Source organism: Helianthus annuus, chromosome 5 (assembly GCF_002127325.2).
Source record: "Helianthus annuus cultivar XRQ/B chromosome 5, HanXRQr2.0-SUNRISE, whole genome shotgun sequence".
In the NCBI taxonomy this organism is placed as follows: domain Eukaryota; kingdom Viridiplantae; phylum Streptophyta; class Magnoliopsida; order Asterales; family Asteraceae; genus Helianthus; species Helianthus annuus.
In genome coordinates, this window is record NC_035437.2 from 128,151,791 (window position 1) to 128,164,405 (window position 12,615).

The 12,615-nt window shown below is 35.4% G+C and overlaps 1 protein-coding gene across 2 annotated transcripts; it reads left to right on the plus strand.

Moving 5' to 3' along the window:
• Positions 1–3,473: 3,473 nt before the first annotated feature.
• LOC110941234 (amino acid permease 3) lies at positions 3,474–8,618 on the plus strand. Of its 2 annotated transcripts, none has more exons than XM_022182860.2 (7): positions 3,474–3,609; positions 5,594–5,705; positions 5,853–6,086; positions 6,812–6,905; positions 6,988–7,202; positions 7,443–7,603; positions 7,762–8,618. In XM_022182860.2, exons 1-7 carry the CDS (start codon positions 3,604–3,606, stop codon positions 8,419–8,421), a joined length of 1,482 nt encoding a protein of 493 aa, XP_022038552.1. In that variant the 5' UTR covers positions 3,474–3,603; the 3' UTR covers positions 8,422–8,618. The 2 variants fall into 2 exon arrangements, with proteins under 2 accessions (XP_022038552.1, XP_035846163.1); XM_035990270.1 differs by lacking the exon at positions 3,474–3,609 and adding an exon at positions 5,299–5,508.
• Positions 8,619–12,615: the final 3,997 nt, after the last annotated feature.

Consider the following 12,615-nt stretch of genomic DNA (forward strand, 5'->3'; position numbering starts at 1 on the left):
TCATAATCTGTTTATCTCATTAACAGATTTCGAAAAAGACTTATTAAATAAAATAAGATCAAAATTAGGAAAACATTCCACAATTCAAATCACATTCCAAAACATAAAGGAAATTTCGAATTTCATCTAAGAACATGATGAACCCTAAAAAAAAAATTATCCTTAACCTTATATCCGAAATCTGGAAAATTTATCAATCATTTAATCAATTCTAGAACATTATGATTTCGGAACAGTAATATTTGATGAAAAACATATGATCCGTTTTCCAGTTTGAATAGATCCGAGATGGGGTTTCGGATGAAAAAACCGAAATTTATTTAGGGTTTTCTAATTCCGTTTTCCAGTTTTATTCCAGATTTATGGATATAAAAACAGAACTGATTAATCAACATATGCTCTAACACCACATGTTGGTCAGTTCTGTTTTAGGCATAATGGAAAACATGAAAACATACCTTTGATTGCATCAGTACAGGCCAGCAGAGAATCCAGATGTAGATGCAGCAATAGTGTTTGACATAGTTGTCAGTTTGGTCTGGTTCCTCCTTAGGGTGCAATCTAATGATGGTGACTAAGAAAACCGAAAAGGGTATCGGTCGTAGGAGAGGGAGGTCGAACATTATGATGTTATGGCTAATAGGGTGTCTGATTGTGTAACTGTGTAACCCCTTAACCTCCACACAAGTCTCCTTATATATGAACCCAAGAGGAAACCCTAATTAGTTAATAAGGGTAATTGGGCCCATCAACAATTACCAACTAATTATTTAATAGGATTGTTATATATTTTGATCCATATAATGTAAATGATTATAATGGCTACTAGATTAAATATAAAATAAATATATTTAATCTTACACAATAAACATTATTACTAGCTAAATATATGTTTAAAGTTCTGAAAATATACGATCAAGCTTTTGTGATCTCTATTATTTGAAAACGTGTATGTTAGGTTTAGGTGTTAAATGAGATCAGATGTAATTGGGTGAGAAAAGTAGGTAAAACTGGCCAACCTTCGAGCTGGAAGCACCTTGGCTGCGGATCAGTGTCCTTCGCGGCACACGGAGGAGAAGGTGGGATGTGCCGAGTGCCCCGGCACATGCTTATTTGGGGAAACTTTGTTTTCTTACAATACAGCCCCTAAACTTTGATGTTTACCAAATTTTAAGCTATAACTTGCATAAATTTTCACAAACATACACTTCTTTATTGTTCGATTAGATAAGAATATAGAAGAAAAAAAAGAATTTAAAGATGATATGGATATATGTATTAGATGGATAGAAAAATAAGAAAGGTATGGGTGAAGCAAGTAGAGTTATCAAAAGCATAATCGATGCTTTGAGAATTAGAATTCCTAATAATGCAATGGAGAAAGAGGATATGACCAAGATAATCTCATAGGTCTCTCTCTCTCTCCATATACGTATTGTTGGGCATAAATGGTTAATGTTTGCTAGTTAATCTATTATATTTCTTAAAAATATTTTAATTTTAATTTTTATATATAATATGTAAAGATATTAGTTAGATTATCAACTGCAATGAATTACACTTGTGTATTTTTTTATATATAATAATATATAATGATCTTAATTAGATAATCAACTCCATTGAATTACATTACATTACACTTATGTATATTTGGGAAGCAAAGACCATAGTAATCAATTAGAAACTATAACCTAGAACAAACAACAAAATGCATTCTCTGTCACCCCAAATACCTCATGCATGGATCAAAGTTCTTTGCTTCAGTAATAACGAATACAGATAATAATCAATTAGAAACTATAACCTACATTGGTAACTACAACTCAAGGAGATAGTAAGATGAACAAGGAATAATGAGAACCACATAAAATTAGGTTTTGATTGTATTTTGTCATTTATCCCCCATAGCAACCGGGGATGTCAGTGTCCTGTTAAAGTATATATCTATATGGCAGTTTCTGTTAACGTCCATAACATTTTTATATTTCTTCACTTAAGAAATCATTTATTACACGTCAAAAAGTTATCTTATATTATTTTGATTAATGATATGTTACTTATATCATCACTCATTATTAACTAAAAAGTTTGTGGCCTTTTATTTAGCGAGGCATAGAACTATCGGTTAACTGAACAGTCTTCCAACCGAACCTACTGATTATCAATATCGAACCTTAGTTTCACCCTTGACCCCGTTTACCACTTTACCTCCTCTAAATGAAGAAAATAAAAATTAATATAATAAAAAGAGTATGTGTTAAGTTGGTAGTGATAATGATCACCATCATTATATATCTAAAGAATTTATTCGGTTCCATCAACAAGGATGGACGAGAATTCTCTAAGCAATCGATAGGTTCACATATAAAGACTAAAGACATGTATGTATAATTGTACTATACTCTACAAAGAATATATAGTGGTCCAAATAATGTTTATTATTATTCATATCCTTAATCAATTGAAATAAGTAATAGGCGAGTTGAAATGAATTTAATTAAATGTAGTAAATAGGAAATAAAAGAAATAATTTTAGACTTTGATTATTTAGAGAACGAAAAGTCGGAAACATTCATTATATCTGAAGTGAAATAGAAATAATTGAAGGAGATCTTCATAAGTTAGAAGTTTAAATATAATTGTAAGAGTTAACAGATTTTTTAATTTTACTTTTTATATTTTACTTCCTAATTTGATTGATTTCTAGGGGCTTAGAGTTCCTATTTGCATGTCATTATCTTTGTGAAGCTATGACTATTTGTGGTCTTATGACTCCTCTGTATGTTTCTACCTTACTATTTTGCCTATCCACAACCTTAGGTTTGTTATTTGGTTGTGTCTCTGTCTTGTTACTAATGTCGGGGGTCTATTTGGAAGCGGCATCTATGTTCCTAGGGATAGAGGTAAGGTTTGCCTACATCTCACATCCACAGACCATACAATTAGCTTGCTATTTGAAGAATTTACTAGGTATGGTTGTCGTTCATGTCTAATACATGTTTGATAAAGATGTCATAATTGGGTTAACATGTTTAATTAAATGGGTCGTAATCGAGTTAACATATTTAACCTATTTTGTAAAGTAGCTTGTCACCTACTAACCCATTTACTACACATTTAACCCATCAACACGATTAGTATGCTTACACATTAAGTACTCATTGCTAACCCATTTAACACATTTAAATAAATGAGTTAATTGAAGAGGGTATGTTCAAGTTACATTACACGTTATAAATGTGTGAGTGTTAGGGTTAATATTTCTAAAACCAAAATTATCGATAGTGTTGGATTGAAAAATAAACCTACCAACCATCAACAATCATGGACAACCCCCCAACCACAGAGGTTATACATAAAATGGTTTACACTAATACTATGAACTTATCTGTAATGCGTTTTCCACATATTTTATAATCTCATAAATATGACACTATATAAAAACTATATATTATTATACACTAGGGTATCAAGAGTTCTATATATATAGGAGGTGAAGGTGGTTAACACTTGTGAAACACACACATTAGTGTTGGGTCAGTCTTTGAGTTCACTAATCTCTTGGACTCATCCCTGTGTTTCCCCCAAGACTCCACAGCCAAAATGAAGGTATGTCTTTAACAAGAATACAATTTCATGTCATAAGATTGTCTTATTATATGTGTATTAGATATAAACAGTCTTAATAATCACCATTAATTAAATAATTATATAATTAGTTGTTAATCAGTTATTGATAATATTTTTGTATGCATTTCTAGTTTCTTTTAAGCTAAAAAAAACTTAAAATTGAAGGATTAAAAATGCAAACAATCTTAACGAAACAATATATCTTTTATATATATCCTTTTCGTTTACCATCAAATAGTAAACCAAATGAGACTAGTTGCTCATCTAATATTTTTTTGAACGGCGAATGTTAGTCTACCCTAGTTATTTACTAAATTTCATCAAATTAATCATCGTTAACATATTGTTTGCAATTGAACCTAAAGCCTCCCAACTAAAAGAGTCGTTTACGTTTCCGTTATGTTTAAACTTGATTTGTATCCGTCTCTGGTTATGTATCTAGTCATATACATAATAACCAACCTTTGATTCATAGTCCACATACAATAAAAAATCGTACTAATTCCTTGAACATCTTAAGAAAAAAATTTAAAACAAAATTATATGTTAGACTAGGGTGGACTCAGAGAGGGGGTTTGATATGACAAGTTGATCGTATATATGTTTTATTTATGTTCTTATCGGTAGTTAGGTGATGTTTTTCTACTTTTTGTAAGTATTAAGTGATTGGCTTAGTTGTTTTACTAACCATGTAATCTGTATCAAACTATTTTGGTGATAAATTAGATTATCTTTTGCGTTAAAAAAATAACCATACACACAATTTCATGCTGATGCAATAAGTTGCCTATTCACTCAATTTAATAAATTTTAACTATTATAGGATATCAAAGTACTCTGATTCAATCATTGTTATACACTCAATCCAAATAAATTTTAACTATTACAGGAGATCAAAGTACTCTCATTCAATCATTCTTATAAATTAAACATAAATTCGATATCATTAACTAACTTTCCTTGTATTTCTGTTTTCGCCCAGCATCTTGCTTGGTTGTGGTTTTTTTTATTGGTATAGTTTTTTTTTTTTTTTTTTTTTCGTAAAGAAAATAGGCAAATAATTTATAACTCTCTGCACGACGATCCCCCACTTGTGGCCTAGTGGTAGGAGATTTGAGTTTTCCAATAGAGTCTCAAGTTCAATTCCCACTTGTATCATATTCGGTGAATATTGGGCAATGATGGTGACAAACCCACCGAGGGGGGTTCGATCCTGAGCCGCACCCCGGTTTTCATCCGACTGTTACTTTAGCGAGGCATCTCGTGTGGAGGCAGTACGGTTTCCGGAGGAACGTCGTAACCAAGTCTGACCAACCTAGCTCGGGCTCGGTTAAGACAACATAGCCTTGACAGATCTTGGCTAAGGCTGCCATTTAGACGGTGTGACATTAGGTCAAGAAAGTCACCATTAAAAAAAATTATTTGCACGACAACTTAGTATTCTTCTGAAATTCGATTAAAATAATACTAATAAATTGTTATTGTTATTGTGTCTTTAATTAAAAATAAAGAATGAATAGTAAAACACACAACAAGCCGACGACAAGAGTCAAATTGAACTTTTTTTTCTTTTCCATTTTAAATTGGCAACATTATTTTCACACGTGATCTCCCACACCGACCCCACAACCAGACAAGTTTATATAAACCCATACATCCTAGCAATTAATTCACATCCATTTCTTCAATCTTCATATCAATATCCTCTGCTTTCAATTCTCTACCTCAAAGCAGAGTTTACATACATATATATATCCACACTAAAGTCAAATTGAGTTTTGACTCCTTAAATTCACCTCAACTTTAGTATCTATCTTGAGAATTGTAACATCAAAATCACCAGTTTTGATTCAATTCTACACAGAATATCAAACCAAAGTATTTAATTTAATTATACACAAACTTGAGTTCATAGAATTTTGAATTTATTTTGCTGCTGATTTGAGAATTTGTTTCGAAAAAGATGGGTGAAAACGCGGCCACGAAGCACCAACAAGCGTTCGAGCTGGGCGGAGGGTTCGCTCCTCAGGGGCCGTCGAAGTGCTTTGATGACGACGGTCGTCTTAAAAGAACTGGTAAAATATTATTGTCTTTAAAGTTATTATATAGAGTACGAGTAAGAGTTGTCATTAAAAAAAATTATTATTTATTTTTACCTTTTTAGTCAAAGTTAAATGTGTCAGCTGAAGGAGTTGTTGAATTCATTTTTTTCCGGATTTTAGGGACTGTTTGGACTGCAAGTGCACATATCATAACTGCGGTCATCGGGTCCGGTGTGTTGTCACTGGCATGGGCTACCGCGCAGCTTGGTTGGATCGCAGGACCGACGGTTCTGTTTCTGTTCTCATTTGTGACTTATTACACGTCGTGCCTTCTCGCTGCCTGCTACCGATCTGGAGACTCTGTTACTGGGAAAAGGAACTATACTTATATGGAAGCTGTTCAAAATAATCTTGGTACTTGATTATTAAAATTCAATCATATTTATTAAAATCTTCTGTGTTAGCGGCAAAGTTCGGCAAAGTTTGCCAAAAGTTCTAAATATTTTCTCAATTACAGTTAAATAGATTACACTTTTATTTGTATTTATACCAAAATAGCCTTATGAATACCAACCCACCACCAGCATCTCCTCATCTCATTGACTCTCCACACAACTTCTAGAAATCAAACCTAAAATGGCTTTAATAAACCCTTTACGTTCCTTAGCGCCTACTTTTCGTCTTACCCATTGGCTTATCTTGATCAGGGTGGTCCAGACTCTCAAAATCCAATATTTTACACTATATAAAAAAGTCAGAGTTTTTTGGTAAAATTTACCACGAAAGAACCTTCCGTGCCCACACCCCTCCCAAACCTTCAAATTTTACACCATTTTGAGCGGAACTACACAGTTGGCTTGACTCGTTTACAAATTAAGCTAATCTGGTTTATTTAAAAAAAATATATTTTTGTTTTTTTTCACATATTGATATATAAAAAAATATATTTTTAACATACATATAAACTAAATTTTATCCACTACACATATTTTAATTTATATTTGTTATAAATATTTATAAATTTTAAATTTTAAACAAATTATAATTGTTTTAGGTAATAATTTAATATAATTAAAATTTGAGGTTTAATTTAAAGGAGCCAATAGAAGCTAATTTCATAATATTATGAAAACTTTCAGGTGGATTTCAAGTTAAACTTTGTGGAATGATCCAGTACTTCAATCTTGTGGGTGTAGCAATAGGGTACACAATTGCAGCATCCATCAGCATGATGTCAGTAATCACCTCTACTCTTCTTAACATTTATAAAACTAACACTTGAAACTAATAATTTTACTAACTCATGAAAACACAGAGCAATAAAAAGAGCAGATTGCTTCCATGAGAAAGGACATCATAACCCATGTAAAGTAGATGGTACACCATACATGGTCATGTTTGGTGTTGCAGAAATCTTGTTCTCTCAGATCCCAGATTTTGATCAGATTTCATGGCTCTCAATGTTGGCTGCAGTCATGTCCTTCACATATTCTTCCATTGGTCTAGGCCTTGGGATTTTTAAAGTTGCTGGTAAGTCAACACTAAAGTCAAACTAGTAGTTAAATGAATTCAAATTTGTACAAAAAGCATGTTGGATTGTTGGTGGTTGTCAATTTATTAATACAGAAAGTTGAAATAGTGAAAGAAAAACATAGGTTATGTGTAGACTTTGTGAAGGTGTACATGTAATATTTCAGTTTTAAAAGAAATAGGTTTGACTTTGAAAAGTCAAAAGGAAGTTAACTTAGAATTGTCTTGTTTAATTACCAGAAAATAAAAAGATTAAAGGAAGTCTGACTGGTATTAGCATTGGTACGGTGACTTCAAGTGGGAGTACTGTAACTGAAACTCAGAAGATATGGAGGAGCTTTCAAGCTCTTGGAGCCATTGCTTTTGCTTATTCTTATTCCCTCATCCTCATTGAAATTCAGGTAATACATATATAATTAATGCATTAATAAACCTTAATTATAAAAAAAATATGTGGAATAATATACATAGTTATATTTTACTGTCTGTTCTTTATACATTAATAACTTAAATATAAATATAACAATAAAATTCAAATACTTTATGTAATAATATTCAGGATACAATCAAGTCACCACCAGCTGAGTACAAAACCATGAAGAAAGCAACTATGATAAGTGTAGTCACAACAACGATCTTTTACATGTTTTGTGGATGCTTTGGCTACGCCGCATTCGGTGACATGGCACCCGGAAACCTACTCACCGGTTTTGGTTTCTACAACCCTTTTTGGCTTCTTGACATTGCAAATGCCGCAATTGTAATCCACCTTGTCGGGGCGTATCAAGTCTACTGCCAACCCTTATTCGCCTTTGTGGAAAACACGGCTGCTAAGTACTTCCCCGAAAGCAAGTTCATCAACCACAACATTGAGATCCCGATCCCAATCGGTGGATACAAACCCTATAAACTCAACTTGTTCCGTTTAATTTGGAGAACTCTCTTCGTGTGCATGACGACAGTTGTTGCAATGTTGATGCCATTTTTTAATGATGTTGTTGGGATCCTTGGGGCATTTGGGTTTTGGCCATTAACAGTTTATTTCCCGGTGGAGATGTACATTGTTCAGAAGAAAATACCCAAGTGGAGTACGCGATGGGTTTCGTTGCAAATACTGAGTGCGGCTTGTCTAATTATCTCGATTTGTGCTGCAGCAGGATCGTTTGCTGGTGTGTTTTCTGATCTTAAGGTCTACCATCCCTTCAAGACAATGTATTGATTGCGGATTAAAAGGTGTTGTTGGAATGAAAAATTTTAGGAAACTCAAGAAAATTTCAATACACGTTGATGTTAAAGATAAAACAATCCGAAAGAGAGGGATTGTCATTCTACCTTTGTACTTTTGTTGTTTTTTGTTTGTATGTATGTATTTCAAGTAATGGAATCAAGTTAATCCCAACAATTGCTACTTCTCAAGGATCAACTTTTGCTCGCACAAAGTTGAGTACATAACACATACTTGAAAAATTGGAACAAAGTATATTGTGGCCTAATATACACTAGTAAGTTTAGTTCTTAGACAAAGGAAGTAAAGTTGTCCGTAAGCAGCCGGTGACAAGGGGAAGTAACTAGTGATCAATTATGGTTGTTATGTGATGTGTCTTGCTCTGCTTCGTAGTGCTATATTTATGGTGGTTCTCGCATCTCCACCCTTCTCTAAAACGAACCCATTCCATTCCCTAACGAGATGTTTTTAAGTGTGCTGTCTAAGCTAGGTGTCTTGATATCTTCAACTTTCCCATTGTTGGGGATAGAATTTTAATGCTTGTGGATCATGTATCCTTTGTTTAGCCTGGATCATGGATCCTCAGGAAATGGTGTAGAAAGACTAAGGATCACGGATCCTCACTATCATTCTAACTAACTAACAATTATTTCAAATATCCTTTGGCGTTGTTTTACAGGTGCTTTTCGAAGCGGACCTATTCTGACTAAGAATCAAGGGGAATATGCTCTTATATTCGGCACGTGCATGGGTCAAGGACCGTTGATGGTGAACGTGGGTGCATAGCAAGAATTTCGGATAGTTAGTTAGGATGGATTAGTTGAATGTTATAGTGGGGTATTGAGCTGTTAGGGGATGATTTTTCAATCCTAAGGATCACGGATCCTCAAATGCTGTTAGGATCATGGATCCCCAATTCTGTTTGAATTAAGGATCCTCAGTAGGCGTTGCAGGATCAGGATTTAGGATCCTTATTGTTATCCTTATGCTAACGATTGTCTTCATTATACGTGAGCTTGTTTTGTAGGAGTGTGGGCATGGACTAACTCTTACCGATATTCTTGGGGAATATGCTCTCAATATTCCGCACGTGTATGGGTTGGTGAACGTTATGGAGATCGTGGGGAGCTTGCATAATTAGCGGATAGTTAGTTATGTTGGTTATTTCTAATTTTAAAAAGGGGATAACAAGCTTGAGTTAGAACACTTGGCTAATTTTAGCAAACACAAACTCTCGAACAGCTTTCGGCAGTTTGCTTAGCGATTTCATACACTTGTGCACACTAGTGATCCTTGTAACAAGCTTGTTATCATCCCGAGTTGTAACATCTTTCTGTTTAATCTTAGTTGGTGATCGGTAGTTTCCATCACCCGAGGTTTTTATGCCGGAGATTATCTCTTGATCAAGGGATTTTTCCTCGTATAAATCCTTGTGTCACCTTTTTATTTAATTTGCAAGTTGTTCATACGATTGTTCATAGATTCAAGCATCATACCTCACAACAAAAGATTTGGTTACATTATCCTTGCTTGATTCTTGACCAAAACAGTTTGGCGCCCACCGTGGGGCAATTGGTGCTTCATTCCTAAGTTGTTTTTGTTTTGTGATCATTTCGGTTCATTATCTCCAAGCAGATGGCTTCTTCAGCAAAGAGCACTTCAAGTTCAATGCCGGTAATCAGTTCTTCACAGGGCGTTCCACCTTTGCCTCCACCACCTTCTGGATCTCAGAAGAATGCTGAAAATGCTGCAAAGAGACCAAGCCCTATTTTTTCAAAACCACCAACTTCTTCTGTTTCTTCTAATCCTACTACTAGTGATCTTTTTACTTTGATTTTGCAGATGAAGGACCACATACAACAGCAGGATAAGACCAATGAAAGGATCCTCAAGGAGATTGGTGATATCAAGAAACATAAGAGATCAGTGGAGGATCATTCCCCATTGATGCCTAGATCGTTGAATTTTGACACCCCAGTCATCACCTCCCAGCATTCTACAGCTCCGGATGTCCATTGCCTGGGTGAATTAACAGGGATGCGTTATGGATCGTTGGCAATGACTCAAGCTTTAGGATCCTACTTTCAACCATCGGGATCCTCTGTTTAGCATCAGGGATCCATCTTCCAGCATCAAGGACCCTTCACCAGCTCAGGAGGATACATGGGGACATAGCCAGTTCAAGGATCCTCTCAGGTTCAGGGATCCTCTCAAGTTCAAGGATCCTCTCAGGTTCAAGGATCCTCCTTTCAGCCTCAAGGATCCTCTCAGGTTTTCGGATCCATGGACTATCCTCCAAGACCCCCATTTACAACACATCAAGGATCCAACCTTTTTCAGGATCAAGGATCCTTAAGAAGTATGCAGCCTGGAAGTTCAGATGTTCATCAAGGAGACTTCATTCCGATGCAGACCATTGCTTCCTCTGGCCCATCAATCATACCAGAATCCCGTCAATATGGATTCACATCTGCGATTCCAAACTTGAATCCTCCGGGAGGTAACACTTTTAATAATTCTTATAACACTAACCATGGCTCTATGCAGGATACAGGTATCAATCAAGCTATGGCTAGGGAGTTACAGAAGCTGAAGGATATGATATCCAGCGTTCCAGGGGTGGTTAAGCCCATTCCTGAAATTGCACATGGGAGCCATAGGATATCTCGTTTTGCACCACCTATTTGTGATGCTGAGATACCCAAAAGATTCCAAATACCAACTATGAAGCTGTATGATGGTTCAACGAATCCAGAAGAACCTGTAGCTCAATATAGACAAAGGATGGAGATCAACCCCATCCCGGAGAGGTTAAAAGAAGCATGTCTATGCAAGGGTTTCGGATCCACACTCACAGGATCTGCCCTTAAATGGCTGCTAAGTCTTCCCCCTTACTCTATTACTTCATTTGCTAATCTAGTTAACCTGTTTAATAGTCAATTCTCATGTAGTAGAAAGTTTGAACGATTAACTAGTGATCTTTATAGGGTAACACAAGGTCAAAATGAATCACTTAGAGATTATATCACTAAATTTAGTAAAGAATCCTTAGATATTCCTAATTTGGATATTGCTACGGCTGTAGAAGCCTTTAAAATGGTTTTACTTAGGGATTCATTATTCTATGATGATCTTGTCATGACCCCTTGCAGGAATCTTGATGAAGTGAGAACCAGGGCCCTTAGATTCATCTGATTAGAGGATAATAAAAGGATCCAGGAAAGACTGGCAGGATCCTCAAAACAGGAAAAGTAAGGATCCTATTTCAAGAACAAGTTCAAGTCCTACAACAAGTCTGATAACCAGAATGTGCATGCAGTAGAACAAGAAGAGGATGATGAGGATTATCCTCCAATTTCTGAGTACTGTTTTTCTGTTGATAACAATGAACTAATTCTTGCAATGCAGAATCTAGGTGAGAAAGCAAGATGGTCAAGAAAAAGTGATAAACCAGCCGCAGCAAAGGACAAGTCCAAGTGGTGTGCATATCATGAGGATTTTGGGCATCTCACTGAAAAGTGTATTGCACTTAGAAAAGAAATTGGTTACTTGTTAAGCAAGGGGCATTTGAAGGAGCTTTTGGGGAGGAAAAAGTCAAGGATCCAGGATCCTGAAAAGGTTCCAGAAAGGTCTCCTGCCCCTCCGGCAGATGCATAAGTTATAAACTTCATATCAGGTGGATCAGACATTTGTGGTACTTCCTTTTCAGCAGCCAAGAGACATGCTAAGGAAACCAAGATGGATAATGCGGATAGACCCATTCGAACCTCCACTGTCACCAAGGATAAAATCATAACTTTTGATGAGGATGACCATGTTGATATCCAGGATCCTCATCATGATGGTCTTGTTATTACTTTATTTATATCTAACCACTTTGTTCGCAGGATCCTGATAGATGGAGGAAGTTCAGTAAACATCATTCAGCTTGATGTCCTCAAGAAGATGAACATCCCTGAATCGGATATTGTACCAAGATCCTCGGTTCTTGTGGGATTCAGTGGAGAAACCAAGAACACATTGGGGGACATCAAACTCCCCATCTATATTGAAGGACTTCATTCTTATCAAAAATTCTGTGTTATAGATTCCTTATCCTGTTGTAATGTTATTCTTGGCAGGCCATGGATACATGATATGAAGGCAGTCCCATCTACTTATCATCAATGCGTGAAGCTTCCTAGTCCA

Bases quoted from the DNA above. Each gene is read 5' to 3' on its own strand.
- LOC110941234 (XM_022182860.2), top strand. The intron at 6,906-6,987 runs GTCAGTAATCAC...ATGAAAACACAG, and splicing joins GCAGCATCCATCAGCATGAT to AGCAATAAAAAGAGCAGATT. The intron at 7,203-7,442 runs GTAAGTCAACAC...TTTAATTACCAG, and splicing joins TGGGATTTTTAAAGTTGCTG to AAAATAAAAAGATTAAAGGA.